This window comes from Fukomys damarensis, unplaced genomic scaffold (assembly GCF_012274545.1).
Source record: "Fukomys damarensis isolate Sample0158 unplaced genomic scaffold, DMR_v1.0_HiC HiC_scaffold_16, whole genome shotgun sequence".
Taxonomy (NCBI): Eukaryota; Metazoa; Chordata; class Mammalia; order Rodentia; family Bathyergidae; genus Fukomys; species Fukomys damarensis.
The window spans coordinates 128,586,787-128,604,949 of NW_022900928.1; the positions used below are offsets into that span (position 1 = coordinate 128,586,787).

The window sequence follows — 18,163 nt, forward strand, 5'->3', positions numbered from 1 at the left end:
AAAAAAAAAAAAAAAAAAAAAAGGTTTACAAATACTGTAAATTGATTTCAGAATATTTTAATGATCTTTCAGTGGACAGATGGCTTAGGTTAAAGCCATTAACCAGAGAAAAAAGATGATAGACTGCACTTCATCAAAATTTAAAATTTCTCATCAAAAGACATAGCTAAGAAAATACAAAGCACGCCAAGTATGGGGAAAATTCCAATACAGGAGAATCCACCACTTACAACTTGAATTAGGATTCATAACATTTAGGTGATAATATCTTTATAATGGCTTTGGTTAGAAGATACTGGACACTTACAGTTCTGTATTGTATTAAAGTTATTCATAACTTCCACAATTTCCTGTATGATGTCTTTACTTGTTACTTCAATTCCATTTATTTAGGTAACTCTGCTCAGGACCACCTATTTTATACATGTTTTGGTTCTTTACAGCCTGTCCACATATGAAATCTTACAGCTCTCAGAATCACTGGTGACCACTTTTTTTACGGTACCCTTTTTCCCTAGGATGTTAACAGATGCCCCACATGCAGAGGATCTTATGGCAAGTTTATTCCAATACTTCAAAGCACATAAAGTAGAGATTTCATATGCAATAAAAAAGACATTTCCTTTCCTTGAGGGTCTCCGTGACCGTGAACTTATCACCAACAAAATGTATAAAGTAAGTGAAATTTGTTTTGTCACAAATTGATAAACAAGTTCCAAATTGTCATGATTTTTTTATATAGTAGACCCAAAATTCTAGGTACAACTAGCTGATAGATGAGTTTCCTATTCTGTACTTCTCTGGTATTTCTGTAAATGCTCCTGCAAGGTGGAGAGGGAGCAGGGAAGCAGAGATACCCTGGGTTAATGGGAGGAATGCTGTCTCACTGTCCTCTGGGATCAGGGTAAATGGCACTGGAGACAACCAGATCAGACATGCATGTCCTCTGTAGACATGCAATATCTTGCACATTTTATACATGGTAATTCACGCAATTCATATAATGCAACATAAACTAAATATTAAACAATTTTAATGGATTGATGAATAATATCATTGAGCTTATTTACTGAAATAGCAATTCACAAAACATTTTATTTCACGTAATAGCAAGTTTTAAAACCTAGATTAGAGACTATTAAGCCCACAGGGAATTAGCATCCTGTTCAAAAAAATTTGAGATTAGCTACCTACCATGCTGTCAGTAACAGGTTTTGGTTTTCTTGTACTTTTATTTTTCATTGCACTTCTAGACTTCTGATTGGAATTTGGATAAATTTTACCAATAGGTCCTACTGGAGATTCCCAGTTGTGAATCTTTCTCATGGTCAAGTTCACAGGAAGGGAGAATGATCATCTAATTTCTTTTAGCCCCCCTCAGGCCCAGTCAGCATTGCCTGTTAAGGCTCTTTCCAAAGCACCTTGACTTTAGGCTACAAACCAATTAACTTTGAGCTCCTTTTATCCTTTAAAATTACTCCTTATATGTAATGTAAATCATGAGATCAGACTCATCAGTGTTTTTGTTTTTGTTTTTTCCTCTTTCCTTTTTGGTGCTGAGAATTGAACCTAAGGCCTTCATACTACACTGTTGCCTCAGCCCCATGTATTTTTGTTTGTTTGTTTATTTATTTATTTATTTATTTATTTTTATTTTTAGTCAATCTTGCTAAGTCACTAAATTGCCCAGGTTGGGCTTAAACTCACAACCCCCCCCTCAATCCCCCAAGGTGATAGGATTACAGGCATGCACCACCATGCCCAACTTCACACGTGGGTATTTTTAAGGAAGAAAGATTTACTCATTTAGCTTAGTAGATATACAAACGCTGAAGCTGTACACAAGACAGCTATATAAGGAAATCAAAGCGTGTTAACTATAAAATTACTTTCTAGGGCTCTTCTATAACGTGGAAGTCTGTATTTAAACTTTCTCCTTTCTATATATTTTAAAGGCTTATCAGGACTCTTGTCGAGAATCCCTGGTCCCTGTACATAGAGTGATGTACAGTGTTCTCAATGACCTGGAGAAGATATTTGACATGGCAGTTCTGGAAGCATTATTCAGTGAGGTCAACAGGGAGGTATACCCTGCTTTAATGAACATTTACAAAGACTTCCAAAATGGTAATTAAGTTTACTACCAACTTTTGTGGTCCATTGTCAATTTTTTAAAAACAAGCATACATTGAGTTTCTACCACATGTCACACACTTCGCTGGTAGTAGGGATTATCATGGGTTAATGCAACAAACTTGTCATGAGAGAGAGATCTCAGGACAGCTAAGGGCTAAGGTAAGTGCCACCCAGAGCTGCTAACTATATACAGGATAACCAGAGCCACTTTGGCCCCAGCTTTAATTAGAAGAGCCTAGGACAGAAACACAGAGCCCCAGCTCTCTGAGTTCACTACTACTGTCCCCAGCGACAGCTTAGCTGAGAGTGTAATATCCACTGTGGATTAGCACCACACACCCATGGAAGTCAAGATCTCTTCCAAAAGCTCCCACATCCTAGCTTTAAGAGACCATGTTATAAGATTCACCATTTGAATGAGGACCACAGAGGGCATCTGGAGTTCGTATGGAGTCCTTCTCAGTCACTTGTCGTGGATCATTTTTAAATCTAAGCCCCGAGAAAAGTCCACCTTTATTAAGTTACCAAATTAATGTTTCAGAAAATTAACCCTGGGTCAAATATTCCTTTAAAGAAAAAGTGATTTTTTGAAACTTTCCATCCATGAAGAATGAGACAAACATTGATCACATTTATTGCTATGCAATAAAAAGCATGCCCTCCAATTTTTTTGTAGATTACTTGTCTAGAAACTTTTTATTCCGACAGTTTGGTCTCAGATAAGTTTTCCGAGTACGAGATAGAGATAACACAAGAAAAAGGGGCACATGTCCTGGGGAAGGACAGGAACATAGGTATGAAAGGATGTCTTTGAAGTGCCCACAAATTTGATTTATCTGAATTTGAAAGTGAGAAGTAGAAACTGACTCACTGACATAAGTGGGAAGAAGATTTTGAAGCATCTGCCATTTAAAGCTAAGAATTTACAGTTTGTTTACTAGGCAACAAATACTACAGGTTTACAAGGGAGGAACAAATTTCAAGGCAAGTATCTAGGGCTTGGCCACTGGTGTGAAATAGTAACCTGATCCAAGGAAGAATATTTTTGTAGCAAGTCATTCAAGTCAGAGGAAGAAGAAAAGAAATCAAATACTTGAGCACCAATTGTGAGTCAATATTCTATTTGTTACCAGGATGCCCCAGACTGAATATATGAAGGAAATGGCGTTATCTTTACTGCCTACTACCCATGACTTCTGATGTTCTCCAGGGACTGTGAGATGCCCCTGTCCCAAGCCCAATGTCCACATCTCACTCCTGTGCTTCGGACACCTTGAGTGTCTCCTCTCTGTGGAGGAAACATTAAAGGCTCCCTGTGGGGATCAGCTCCTCTCTCTCCCAGGGATGATCATGAACTTATAAGGACACACTGAGCACTGAGGGACTGGAGAGCTGGGAATTCCTAAGTGTAGAGTTTTGAAATGTTGTCCCTAGACCATGCTAGAGATCTCTAATTGCCTTCTTCTCCATCCATGTCTTCAGTGATCCATGACAAATTGTGTTTCCAAGAAAGTGATGAAGAGAGAGAGGAGAGGCCCGACACCCAACTAAGGCTTGAAGAAGGTAATTATAACTAAGCAAAAATCATATTCTTACCTGCACAGTAGAAAAGGAGATCGAGGCATCCGCTAATGGGCACTGTGAACTAGGAGAGAAATGTAGGAGGACCATGGAAAAAGCAGGAAAAGAGTTTGTATATAAGCCTTGTGTTAATTAGCTTTCCATCACTGTGACAAAGTACCTGAGAGAAATCAGGTAAAAGGTGGAAATGTTTACTTTGGCTTATGGTTTTGGAAGTTTCAGTCCATGGTTGCTTGGCCCGATGTTTGGGGTCTGTGGAGAGCCCAAACATCATGGTGAGAAGCAGACAGTGGAGTGAAACTGCTCACCTCATGGTAGCTAGGAAGCAGAGAAGGGGCCATTGTCCCAATATCCCCTCTAAGGGCATGTACCCCGTGCCCCAACTTCATTCCAGTAGGCCCCGCCACTTAAAGGATTCACCAGATTCCAATAGCACTATTGGCTAGGGACCAAGCCTGTGGCTCATGATCCTTTGAGGGACGTTTTAGATTCAAACCATAACAAGCCTCTAAGTAGATGTGGGATCATGACAGAGTAGCCACAGCAAGGGACAGTAGGGCCAGTACCTAAGATGAAGGAAACAGAGCCCAGTGTGTCAGTAATCAGACTTAAAAGGACAGACTATTCAGATATAATTGTGATTTACAAAAAGATATCAGTAGGAGATCAATACAAAGCTGTGAAGACATAAGAACTACAAGGGCCATGGCCAACATTAAAGAGAAGGCCCTTAGTGAAAGAACTTCTTTCTTACTGATACCTTCACATTCACTGCACTTCTGACATAAAATGTGAGTGGGGGCTCTCTCCTACGCCTGCCAAGGTTCTGCAGGTGCGAACACCGTGTTCTATAGTTCACTTCTCTCCAGGCATTTACCAGCCAGAATTAGCACAGCCCACATGTTAAGGGCTCAGTCCCCCAAGACATCCCCCACTTCGGACTGCAGTTACAAGCTCCAGGTTGTAACCAGGAGCAGTCAGTGTAGCTTGCCTACAGTCCCCTCTACAGGAGGCAGAAGGAGGAGGATTGCTTGAGCCCAGGAGTTCAGAGCCAACCCAGAAATACAGAGAGACCCTACCTCTACAACAAACTAAGTTCCTGGTTGTGATCTGTCCTTCTGACCGACTGGCTGTAAGTTCCCACAACCCTCTTCTTGAGTTGGATAATCTGCTACTAGAGCTCACTCAACTCAGGGAAACACTTATTACAAAGCACACAATTCATTATAAAGGTTAGAACACAAGAACAGCCAGATAAGAGATGTATAGGAGAAAATGGGGATGGATATAGAATTATCATGCGCTTTCTGGGCATTCCACCCTCTCAGCATGTCCGCAGGTTTGCCAGCCCAATAGCTCTCTCAGTCATTTGAGACTTAAAAAAAATATAGAAGCTCCTATCCATGGACCTGATTGAGTAAATCATTGAACATTGGTGATTACATCAGCCTCCAGCCAATCTCTCCCCCTGTGGGTCAGGGGGCTCTGATCCTCCAATCAAGTTTAGTTCCCTTAGCAACCAGCACCCCCTTAGGAGCTTTCCAAAACTCACCAGTTAACATAAACTCAAGTGTTATTGAAAAGGGCTGGTTATGAATAACAAAAGAAGCTCTTTCCATTTCTATCTCTTAGGAAATTTAAAAGGGTTTCAGGAGCTCTGAAAAAGAGCAGGGGAGCCAGACCTAAATATCTACTTATTATATCATGAGGTCCCACTTCATGCTAGCAGTACAGACGGTTTTAAACGTGGGAACTGTTGTTCAAGAGCAGGACTATTCATGTAGAAAGACACAGGAAGTGGTAAAGATGTGAGAAGAGCACGTAAACACTTTGAGAGACAGGAAGAAAAGGGGAAATGAAAAGACAGAAAATGGTAAAGGACACTAATAAAAAGAACCTTGTTGTTGACTGCTCACTTCATTGTCTACTCATGGCCATTGTGAATTTAGTGTTCAGGGAACCATTGGAGGCTGGTATTGCTTAGTTCCCCATATTAGCAGACAAGGAAACAAATCTATAAAAACTGTGTTTGGAACTTGCCAAGGGCCACATGAGCAAGGAAGAACTTGGCACTCTGATCTGAGAGCCAGTGTTCTTAACCAGGTATTCTAATGAAAAATGTAGAAACTTGAAACAAAAGTAGGGAAATAATATGCAGAGAGAAAGACACAGGAAACAAATAGCAGGAGTTCCCAAAAGTGGTGGTGAATCGGCCATGAGATCCTCATGAAAAAACCAACAAAGAAGGGATGTGGTAGAAGCCGGGGTGGAGACCAGGAAACCAGAACATCTAAGGACCAGAAGAGGGCCACTGGGGAGGACAGCTCTGGGGACAAAGGCAGGGTCACTCTGGCTGTGGATACCAAGAGAGGACCCTGCAGAGGACACTGAGAGGGCTGCCCCATGAGGCCCTCAGCCCGCAGTAGAGGGAGTGGTTCTCCTCTCTCAGGACTGGAGTCTGCCTTGAAGAAGCAGGCGGACCTGACAGCTGCAGATGGGTTCTGGATCGATCCTTCAAGATGATGTCTTTTAACTCCCACATGATTAAAAAACAATGCAGGGAGGTTGGCGGGAATGGCAAAAAACCCCAGTTCTATTTCTGAAATACACTTCTAATTTCTTCCCCTAGGAACTAGAAGAAACTCTGTTCCACGAAGCCTCACCTGGTTATGCTCAGAACCGTCGCCTTCTGGTGGTCTGTTCCTTTTGACTCTCCTGGGATTTTCTGCTGGCTGATCCCATTCTAGAATGTGCTGTGGGGGCCGCTTCCTTGGGTTACTGATTACTGAGAATTTTCAGTCTGTGCATCTGCTGTTTTTCCAACTCAGGGTTTAGATAGCAGAGTCTTGATCCTCTGGGTTGCCCAGGGGGGTTTCTTCTTAACATAGCCCTTAGACGTATTTGCTGCCCACTCCTGATGGCTCTGAGCCTGGACTTTTATTTTTCACTGCACATTTGCAGTACATGATGTTTACATTTCTCGTGTGGAGTTGGTACACGTACGCAACACATCTTTGTTCCTTTTCTCGTCCCTTTCCCTCCTCTCTCTCCCCCATCTCTTGATCCCTTAACATCTAGATAGAAAGATCTATCACCCTGCTTCCTATTCCTATTACCTATATTTTGTTCTTTATTTATATTTGAGCTTGTGTGACTGATTTATTTCACTTAACATTGTGGTCTCGAGGTGCATCTATTTTCCTAAAAATGACCCAAGTTATCTTTCTATATGACAAAGTAGTACTCCATGACGTGTAGAAACATTTTCCTTATCCATTCATCTGTTGATGAACAAATAGGCTGCTTTCAAGATTTAGCTATTATGAGTTGTGATGCTACAAATATAAATATGCATGAATCGCTGTAATATGATCTTTCACCTTTTTAGGCCTAGTGTTCCATAAAAATGGAACATAATAAACATTTTTCTCCTCAAACTCTTGCGCCTTGAATTTTCCTCAGCAACATATATGAATTTCATGCAAACATTTGAAATGTCACAGTCTTCAGCATAAATGGAGTTAGGAATGGTGGCATGAAAACATGTACCTGGGCCCATGTTCCATATTAAACTTTTGTAATTACTTCTTAAATCATTTTTGCATAACTTAACTTTGTTTAGAAAAATAGCAATCAGTGACAAAAATGCCACTGCACAGAAGAAGATATTTCACATTGGTGCACTGTTGAGGTTGGTGAGAACAGACGGGGCTAGGTAGCTGGAATCAATATGGCCAGGAGTGGTTCACCATGGGGGAAGAGAGTGTGCTCCTGGGTTTGTTTGCCTGAGATTCTCTCCTTACCCTCCCCTGCTCTGCCTTCCACTTGCCCTCTGCCCTGCCATTTTTCTTGCCAACTTTTGCTGCTTGTTAGCTTCCTGCTGGGTCCCTAACATGAGAGACAGCAAAATTTTGGAGAGCTGGAGAGCGGGAGAAGCTGGTGCCGCCCCTCACTGCTTGGGGAGCAGTTCTGGCAGTAGCTGTCTCTCTGCCATGGCTCCAGCTCTGCCCACCCAATGATGCTCGCCACCCAGGGCTCTCCTTCAGACCCCCTCCCAGCTTCCTGGTTACTGCATTCTTACATTAGGATTTCTCAGCTCTCAGCGCTAGGGCTGGGGATGTAGCTCAGTGGTTCCGCTGCCTCGCAAAAGCAAGGTTGTGGGTTCAATTCCCAGGACCAAAACAACAACAAACAAAGACTTCTCAGTGCTGGGGAGGGAGATGTAGCTCAGTAGCACTGTGCCTGACTGGCAAATGCAAGGTCCTGAGTTTGCTCCCCAGTACCAAAAAGAAAAACAAACAAAACAAGACTTTTCAGCTCTCCCAGGAACTGAATTTCACACTCTGTGTTTTAAATGCTTAGGGTGATTTGTATTTTCCTATTGGACCCTGACTAAGGGACAAATAAAGCATCTATGAATCAAAATGTGTTTTAGGTACAACCTTATCTGAAAATGGACTCCCACACCAGGCCCACCAAAGGAAACAGATAAAAGGATTGAAAACAGAAACAAACAGGCAGAGAAATGATGCACCAGGAAACCACCAAACAGATGAGCAGACTGCCCATGAGTCTGCACCAGTAGGTAAGTGTTTGCCCAAGTGCGGAATGGCCAAGAGGTCCTGGCCATTGGTGGAGGAGGGGACGAGTGCCTGACAGAAGAAGATTCTAATCCCAGCAGTCAGCAGGCTGAGGCAGGGGCATCAGACTCAGAGAGAGCAAGAATCGAGTTTGATACACTAATGAAAGAGATCAGGAAGAAGACAGTTAGCAAGGAAAAACTAGCAGGCACAGAGGTGCATGCGTGCCTGTGATTCCAGGGCAACTTAGTGATGTTGTGAGACCCTGTCTCTAAATAAAAAAGGGCATGGTTGCTGGGAATGTAGCACAGTATGAAGGCCCTGGGTTCAATCCCCAGTCCTGGCCCCCTTGAGGGGAGGAAGAAGCCTAAGAGACAAAGAGGGGGAGTTGTGACTCCAGTGGAGAAGAGACAGAAAATGAGGGTAGAAGGAGAGATCAGAGAGGCACTGGCCATGAAGTCAAGGAAAAACCTCTTCAGGGGTGGAGGCGCCCACAGATGCAGACATGAGTGCGAATGTGAGAGGGAGAGAAGCAGGGTGAAGTATGACAGAAAGGGGAGAGGGCTGAGTGAGGCTGTCCTGGATCTCAGGTGTGGTGGCTTTAATCTGCAGAGCCCGTGGAAGAAGTAACTGCCCAGGAGGATAATGGAGATACAGGTGTGGGGCCTTCCAGCCCCTCACCCTGTGCGGAAGAAGGTAATTATTACTTACTCCCCATTCTGCTTGTTTGTCAGATGTCCTATATTTTTTGGTGGTTAGTTGCCTGTTTAAAAAAATTCATCTTAACCGTTTTTTTTTTTTTTTTTTTTTCTTTTTGGTACCGGGGATTGAACTCGGGTCCTTCCACTTGCAAGGCAGGCCACCGAACCACTGAGCTAAACCCCCAGCCATCTTAACCGTTTTTAAACTAACAAAAATTACGTAAACTTGGGGCCAGTGGTGTAGCTCAGTATTAGGGTCCTTGCCTATAAAGTTTGAGGCCCTGGGTTCCATCCACAGCACACAATCACACACACACACACACACACACGCACACACTTAAAACGTGATATTTTAAAATATGCATACATTAGAGCCCCCGGGCCTGGCTCCCCTCCCTGCCCACCCCTCGCCAGGCAGGCGGGCAAGCTGCCTGAGGAGGTGAGGATGGGAGGAGGAGGGGAGGACCTACCCAAAGAGCACACAATCCAACCTGTCTTTCTTCAGGTTACCGCGGATGCCAGAAGTGGGTGGAGAATTGTAGGAGAGCAGACTTAGGCGACTAAATGCCAGATCAAGGACATAAAAGTTATCGGTTGTGTGCCAAATACTTCGAGACCTCTGTGATCTGTAAAACTATACATTTTGCAGGGGCATCAGAAAACTAAAGAATGATTGGGTTATTTTCTCAAAATTAATTGAGGCAGATACTTGTGAAGTCATTGGGAGAGTGAAGATGAAATCAGGACACTGAGACAGAAAAAAATTGATGAAACTTCTGAACAGGAACAGAAACATAAAGAAACAAACAGTGATGCTCAGAATCCCAGTGCCGAGGTGTGGCCGGACAAGCAGGATGAAGACTTTTTACCTTTAACCCTTGAAAGAAGGAAAACAAAGGACACTTAAAGTCTCTATTTGAAATTTTGATTCTCATGGGAAAACAAAACATAGCTCTACTGGGCATGAGACCCACGAAATCCCGGAGGTCTCTCTATGCCTGATAACTTGCAAGCTTTGTTGGAGCACCGGATAAATGCTGGAGAAGAGGTTCTGAGAAAGCGCTTTGAGACCACAGCTGTTAACACCTTGCTCTGCTCAAAAACACAGCAGAAACAGGTGCCGGAGATCTGTGAGAGCGGCAGTGGGGAAGAAACCCTCAGGGAAGTGAGGAACTCACACTTCTTTTCCATGTCACCGATGATGCGGTGGACACAGCAGGAGAAGAGCGCTGACCTTTCCTTGGTGAGGTTTGCTGATGAATCTCAAACCTGAGAGAGGAATCTGTGGCTTTCTGCCTTAGGAAGCTGATGCGGAAATTTTGGCTGTGAGATTTCACACGACAATAGTTGAGCAGTGGGAACTGTCGTGGCCAGGCTTATATCATGTCCAGTGGATTTCCTTCTAAAATGAAAGTCGTCGCTTCTAGACTTCTAGAAAACATCCCCAAGCGGTCTACACGCTGCTGTTCCTGTGCCTGAAACGTGTGGTTGGCAGAATCAGTGCCGGTGGTGGGGGTTTCGGTTGAGCTGGGAACAATCGAGGAATTTGTTCTTTTTTCCATTGATCACCACAACTACTTTCAGAACCTGACAATGTAATTTCTGTTCTTTTCCAGAACAGTGAAGAAAGGGGTAAAGAGCTGAAGGAAACATGTCATTCTCAGTGGTCAGGCAGGCATGATGCTTTGAAGTTCCAGTGGAAGTGCCAGCGCTTGTTTTATGTTGAGATGGTACAAACAGTGCCACAGATATTAGGAGGAGTAGGTGCATAGCTGGCCAGGCATTTGTACTCCTCTGTAGTGAGTAACAGATTTTGATTTTATCGTTACCATTGTTGCTCTTAAAAATGTCTTACCTTTTCCAAGGGCCTTTGGGAAAAATCTCCAGGGACAACTTCTGCTGTTTTCTTCACAGCCCGCAGCTTGACCACTGTACTGCACTCACTCAATGGAGTGATGGAAAACATTGAAGTTTATCATGAATTTTGATTTGAGGGAGCCACAAGTTTGGCAGCCAAACCTGATATGCAAATGCAACTCCCTGGGAAATTCCACAGGTCTCCTGGAATCTCAGTTAACCGCTGAGAGTTACTGTAAAGAACCCTGAGCATCCCAACAGTGGAGCACATTTTCAGGAACTTAAAGATATATTCTCAGAGCAGTGTCTCAGAGCTCTTCAGTGCTTGTCCCTGGCACCCTCAGCCACGGGACAGCTCACATTCAGCACATCAGAGGGACATCAGGCTTCCGTGTACAGAAAAGACTCAACCAGTCCTGACACGCTCTCGGCTGAAATTCACTGTTGGAGAGTCAGATGGAAACACAGAGGGAAAGGCACAGAGCTCCCGTCTACCGTTTATGAAGCCCTCCATCTGCCTGACATCAAGGTTTTTCCTCACATGTACACCTTGCTGAAGGTCCCATGTGTTCTTCCTGTGATGAAAGTTGAGAATGGGCACTATGAAAATGGACAAAAGTGTCTCAAAGAGGAACACTTTGGCAGACCAGAGGTCAAGTAACTTGGCTTTGATATAAAACATGATCTGGACTTAATGGCGGACACATATATCAAAGTATATACAACTAAATCAGAGCTTCCTACAGATAATTCAGAAACTATTGAAAGTACCTAAGAGACTTTTCAAGTGGGCTTCTTATATTGATATTTGAAAGAAAAGCTATAAGGGGTATGTAGGCCACCTAATCACTGAGTATGTTAGCCGGTAGGCCTGTCATTGAATATATTAGCCATAGATAATCTCCATATTTAAGTGGCCCTGCTGAACTCTCATGCACCTGAGACCTGTCTGTTCTTCCAGAAGACAGCAGTGTGAGTTCCACACTTCACTTTGACGTGACCTCTGCTGGTGGCACTATGGAATTGTTTTAATTAAGTCATTTTGGACGACACACTGTTGTTATGGATCCGTGCTTTCAAGTATTGAGTGGTCAGTTTTTGAAGAGATGAATTTGGAGGTGGCGTGGGAGAAAGGCATGCATCTTATAAAATGTTATGGTGGGGATTTAGCTCAGTGGTTTTGCCGCCTGCCTTGCAAGTGCGAGGACCCAAGTTCAATCCCCAGTACCAAAAAAAAAAAAAAAAAAAAAAAAAAAAAAAAAAAAAAAAAAAAAAAAAAAAAAAAAAAAAAAAAAAAAAAAAAAAAATGTTATGGTGAAGGCCATCATTGTCCTGTGATTAGTAAGAGTTTTAAGTGTGTTATTAAAAATCTAAGGGCCAGTTAAGGGGATTACTAAAGAGCAGTTTATGAGCTCACCAGATTTCAATGTAGCTTTTGTCTTTATTAAATGAACTTAAAAGGAGGGCTTTCAGTTAAAGCTCAAGGGGAAGAGCTCGCCGTTGCCACTCCCCCTCTGCTTGTTGCTGTTTACATTCCTGCATGGAGCCCACATCTCCATGAGGTTCTTAGCAGGTGAATGTTGAGCACTTCTGCTCCTTCTTCAAGGCAGAATCAGAGGCCGTCCATACGGGCCGCTGACTTGTCTGTTTTCTTCTGTCTCTTCCCCTTTTTTTCTGTCTTATCTACTGGCTCGTCTTGATTTAAAAGCAAAGCCTGAAAACCTATAAAGTGGATGTTTTGCGGTTTATCTAGAAATAATACAGAAAGTATTGCTGTTATTTTTGGTGAAAAAATTTTTGTATAGTTTATTTCAATCTAAATAAAATGTGCATTGTGTTTAAAAACAGGCATATGTTGTTGTAAAGGGGCGAGGCTGAACCCCTTCCCATATGCATTTCTCATATCGGTTCTGCGGTGAGAACACAAAGTCTATTCTCTTAGCCATTTCTGAGACTATAATAGATTATTAATAGCTACAGTCACTGTGGTATACAGTAGACCCCTTGAACTTATTTTTCTCCATCCAGCACCTCCTCAGGCCCCCTCTCCTATCCCTCCAGCTCCTGGGAAATAGCATTATACTCCTCTGAGGTCACCACTTGTACGCTCCACACATGCGTGAGATCAACATTTGTTTTATTGTGCCCGGCTTATTTCATTTAGCATAATGGTCTCCTGGCTCTTCTGTGTTGTCGCAATGGCAGGATTTCCTTCACTTTTAGGCTGAATAGCATTTCGTTGTCTGTGTGTATCATGTTTTCTTTACCTGGTGACATTTAATTGGGTTGATTCTATGTCTTGAGTTTTGAGAATAATGCTATAATCAACATGAACCCGGAGGCATCTTTTTGATGTGCTGATTTTAATTTATTGGGTATATACCCATACGAATAGTGTGACTCTGGGATCATAGTCCTGTTCTGGGTTTAGCTGTTTGGGAATCTCCATGCTGTTCCTCACTGTGGCTCTACTATTTTCTGTTCTCACCAGGATTGTACAAGGAAGGGTTCCCTTTTCTCCGCATCAACAGCAACACTTGCTATCTTTTGTCTTTTTGATAACAGCCACTCTAACAGATGTGGGGTGACATCTTGTTGCGGTTTTGTTTGTACGTTCCCAAGAAACTGTGAGGCCAATCACCTTCCCATGCACGATTGGCCGTTTGTGGAGCTATGTTGAACTAAAATGGTCAAAGTGGGCCTCCTTCTCTTGCTCTTGATCTTAAAGGGAAAGCTTTCAACTTTTCACCTTTGAATGTGATGCTTACTGAGTTTGTCATATATGACCCTTATGTGCAGTGGCAATATACCTCTGCCTCTCTAATTCGAATGACTTTTATTTCTTTCTCTTGCCTAAATGCTCTGGCTATAACTCCCAGTGCTATAATGATGTAACAGGTACTGATATATTGAGGTACATTCCTTAATATCTAATTGCTGAGAGTTTTTAATCATGAAGACGTTGAATTTTATCCGATCCTTTTCTGCATCTATTGAGGTAATCATATGTTTTTTTGATCTTCATTATTCCAATAGGGTATGTGATGTCTATAGATTTGCCTATCTTGAGCTAACCTTGCATATCTGGTTAAATTTGACTTGGTCGTGGTGAACATCCATTTGATGTGATGCTGAATTTGGTTTGCTGGTATTTTGTGGAGGTTTTTTTCATCTGTGCTCACCAGGGATATTGACCTGTAATTTTCTTTTCTCGTAAGGTCTTTGGCTGTCTGGGAGCCTGGTTCAGTGGGACACAGCCTAGGGCTGGGGTAGGCTTGGAGGCTCAGACCATGGTGCAGGCCCTGAATCCAAAGCCATTAGGGCCTGCTCAGCTTTGGGGCCTACAGCAAAGTCTAGCTCTCACTTCCTTCTCCTTCTCCTAAGTGAAGAGTTTCTCTCTCCGTGCTGTCCTGCCTGGATTAGGGAAGGAATGACACAGAGAACATAAAACTGTCCTTCCTGCTGTCTTCAATGCACCTTTTCATGTTTCTGTGCTACATCTAGGAGCCATGATCTCTCACCTGCTTTCCTTAAAGCTTGTGAAAGCATTTTCATACTAATAGTTGCTCAGATTGGCATTTCTGGAGGGAAATGAATTTTGGAGACTCCTATTCCACCAGTTTGCACTGTGCCTCCCAAATTCTCTAATTATTATGTCTTTGCTTTTTCTTTTTCTTTTTTTCTTTTTATTCTAGGTATACAATACAGTTACATTCATCAATGGGATTCTGTACCTTTACATAATAGGTCTTGATTCTCATTTTTTCCCCTTGTCCCTGCCCTCCCTTCACCCCCTCCTCCCCTCCCCATTTACAAACACTTTATTTCCATTTTTTTCAGTTTCTCATGTTTTTTTCCTCTCCCTTATTACCTTTCCCCCACCCTTCCCACTTTCCCTACACCTTTAGCCCTTTACTTCCTATTTCACATTATTAATTATCTCATTAGGATCCTGTGTACTATTATAGTTTTTCACACCAAAGAAACTATTCTGTATTTCAGTTAAAGAAATCTCTATATGAACACTAAAAATAGGGAATCCTAAAATAAAACTAAAAAGGAAAGTAAAAGAGAAAACGCAATGATGTAACATTAAAATAATCCTTAATTCTGGAGATGAAAATGGTCCCTGAACATATTTAAATTGCTTCTTGCTCTTGTCTTATTCTTTTTTTCATTATTTAGAGAATAGTTTATTAGCTTCTGTAATCAAACCCACGTAGATGTGACCTTACATATTTAGTATGATGTGTTACCCCTGTACACATGGAAAAAAAATAAAAAATAAAAAATTAACATTTCTAGACCAGTATGGCTGTCCATTTCTGTCCAATGCCAACTCAACACAGTAAATTGGGATGACTTTTTCCAAAGTTGGCAGCACCATTAAAGTTTCCCAAAATTCAATTTATATATATGTGTGTGTGTGTGTGTGTGTGTGTGTGTGTGTGTGTGTGTATATATATATATTTATATAAAAAGACTAATAGCAGTATGTTATGCATCAATAGCAGCAACAGCTTTTCCAGGTTCTGCAGTCATCTGAACAAAATTATAGACATTCAGCACATTCCATTAAAACAAAACAAAACAAAACAAAGAAAAGAAAAGAATAATATCCAGAAAACAGCAAAGTTCTGTTGCTATTGCGGTACCTGGCACCATATTGTTTACTAGCATCTTAATCATCATCTGGAAAGAGAACATTCTAGAGTAACATCATTAAATGTAGCTCTGATAAAGCACAGTCCCTACTATGTATCATAAAGCAGGTACAAGATATTTTACATTCATAGAGGTATGATACAGTACCATCCTACATCAATAATACTAGAATCAGCTTTGGTTTGAACTTTACTTTGTCTGCAAATAAGATTGCTACCCCTGCTTTTTTCTGGGCTTCTGACACATGGAGAATTGTTTTCTTTCTTTTCACTTTCAGTCTATGGGCTTCTTTTTGCATTAGATGTGTTTCTTGTATACAACATATTGTTGTATTTTGCTTCTTATTCCATTTTGCCAGTCTATTTCTCTTGATTGGTGAGTTGAGGCCATTGACATTGCTGGTTATAACTGATATGTACTGACTTATTATTGACATGTTATTAGCCTTTTGTTGACTCTTTTTACTTTTTTGCCTTCTCCTTTTAGTTTCTTGCCTTGCCTATTTGATTTGCTCTGTTGGGCCTCATGGTGTTGTTACCTTCATTGTCTTTTTCTAGGATCTTGTTTAGAATTGCTTGTAGTGCTGGTTTGGTATTCATATAGTTTCTCAGGTATTCTTTGTCGTGGAAATATCTTATTTCCCCATCCATTTTGAAAGAGAGTTTTGCTGGATACATCAGTTTAGATTGGAGGTTGTTCTCTTTTAGTACTTGAACTATCTCATTCCAGGCTCTCCTTGCCCGAAGGGTTTGTGTTGAAAAGTCTGCTGTGATTCTGATGGGCTTTCCTTTGTATGTGATTTGTTTCTTTTCTCTTACTGCTTGTAGTATTTTGTTCTTCTGTTGGGTTTCTGGGATCTTGGTTATTATATGTCTAGATGTAGATTTTTTTTTTTTTACTGTAGCTAGTTGGGGTCCTATATGCCTCAGTTATCTGAATGTCAAATTCTTCCCCTCTGTTTGGGAAGTTTTCTGTCCTTAATTCTGCAAACAGCTTTTTAAAGTCATTTGTATTTTCTCCTGCTACTTCATGGATTCCTATCAGTCTTATGTTATTCTTCTTTGCATCGTCTAGGAGTTGTTGGATCAATTTCTCATGATCCCTTACTGTTTTTAAGAGATCTCTCTTTTCATGGTCACTGACTACAATCTTATCTTCTATATCTGAGAGTTTTTCAGTTTCTGCTCTAGAGTCTCGAATCACGACTTCCATTTTGCTCACTATCTCTGTGGTTATCTGGGAAATTATTTCTGTTTTGAATTGTTCTAGAGCCTGATTGATCTGTTTTGTTACTTCCTGTGCTTTGAGTTCAGGGTGTCCTGGTGGTTCACTATCGGCCTTTTCATCCTCATTTGCCCTACTGTTTGCCATTGGTGAACTGAAAGTCTGTCCTTGTGTCTTGCTTAAGTGTTTTCTCATTTTAATTTTTGTTGTCGGACTGTCCTTGGTTTAATCTCTGGATTATCACCCAAATCTTCCTGATATAGTTGTGCCCAGGCTTCTGTGTCTCTAACGACCCACAGATATTCTCATCTTCATAACATCAGAGAAAACAGCTCAACAAATCAACTACAATGCTTTATCCCAACTGATACAATCAGCAACACATTAGGATCAAGCACAACTTGGACAGTCGGACTGTCCTTGGTTTAATCTCTGGATTATCACCCAAATCTTCCTGATATAGTTGTGCCCAGGCTTCTGTGTCTCTAACGACCCACAGATATTCTCATCTTCATAACATCAGAGAAAACAGCTCAACAAATCAACTACAATGCTTTATCCCAACTGATACAATCAGCAACACATTAGGATCAAGCACAACTTGGACACTGACCACTTGTGGTAGTCACTAGTCTATCACCCTTAAAGCATTTGAATTAAATTGAAATCAAGAAGCAGTCCAGAACATGTCTTCAGTGAACAAAATTTCAATATAGTGTATTTACCATTTAATGGCTCAGACAGAGCGAGGATACAAGACCCATGATCTCAGTTAGCTGATGGCTGAACCCCATGATGCTGACTGATCTCAGGCTGCAAGGCCCCAACCTTCTGAATGGTTGAACTCCACAACGTTCTTTTACAGGTTTCCCACGCCCTTTCTTTAAAGATGTTCAAAGTTAAGAACTCAGAAAAATACCCTTGGTGACCCCCTCTGCCTCTGCAGAGTGGGTCCAAAGACTGGCACAGTCAGGAGGTCTGAGAGTGCTTGGGGTGCTTATGGGGGTTCAGGGGTGCCCATGAAGCTACCTTCTTGGCACTGGAGTGATGGCAGCTGGGTCAGGAGCAGGCGTGGTTCTCCTTCCCATTGTGGATCAGTGTCTTTGCTTTTTCATGAGAGCAAAAATGTTCCCTCATTCTCCCATCTTGACTGCCCATACCCGCCCAGACAAATGGTCTTTGTTGCTGTCTCTGGTAGCTTTTCAACAGTTCTGGGATACAGGGGAGAGAAGGTGCTATTCTCTTTAATGGAGGGGGTATCCCTGGGCAGAGACTGCAAAGAGAGAAAACATGGAAAAGGTCGACTAGAAAACACTATGTAACTAAGAATATGAGTGAGACAGATTTTAAAACGTCCACATGGAATCTGAACATTTCCACCTTGTGTGGTTGATGAAAAGAAGTGTGTTGAAACTGGCT

At 41.8% G+C, this 18,163-nt stretch overlaps 1 protein-coding gene across 9 annotated transcripts in view; it reads left to right on the top strand.

Annotated features, from left to right (window-relative positions):
- The window catches only part of Sp100 (SP100 nuclear antigen), a 95,929-nt gene that overhangs the window by 29,415 nt on the left and 48,351 nt on the right, over nt 1-18,163 (top strand). For all 9 annotated transcript variants that reach the window (XM_010608112.3, XM_010608107.3, XM_033764675.1 and 6 more), the window contains exons 2-7: nt 519-675; nt 1,956-2,127; nt 3,619-3,699; nt 6,347-6,412; nt 8,153-8,302; nt 8,910-8,993. In XM_010608112.3, the coding sequence (XP_010606414.1) occupies nt 519-675; nt 1,956-2,127; nt 3,619-3,699; nt 6,347-6,412; nt 8,153-8,302; nt 8,910-8,993 (710 nt within the window). The remainder of the gene's footprint in view (nt 1-518; nt 676-1,955; nt 2,128-3,618; nt 3,700-6,346; nt 6,413-8,152; nt 8,303-8,909; nt 8,994-18,163) is intronic.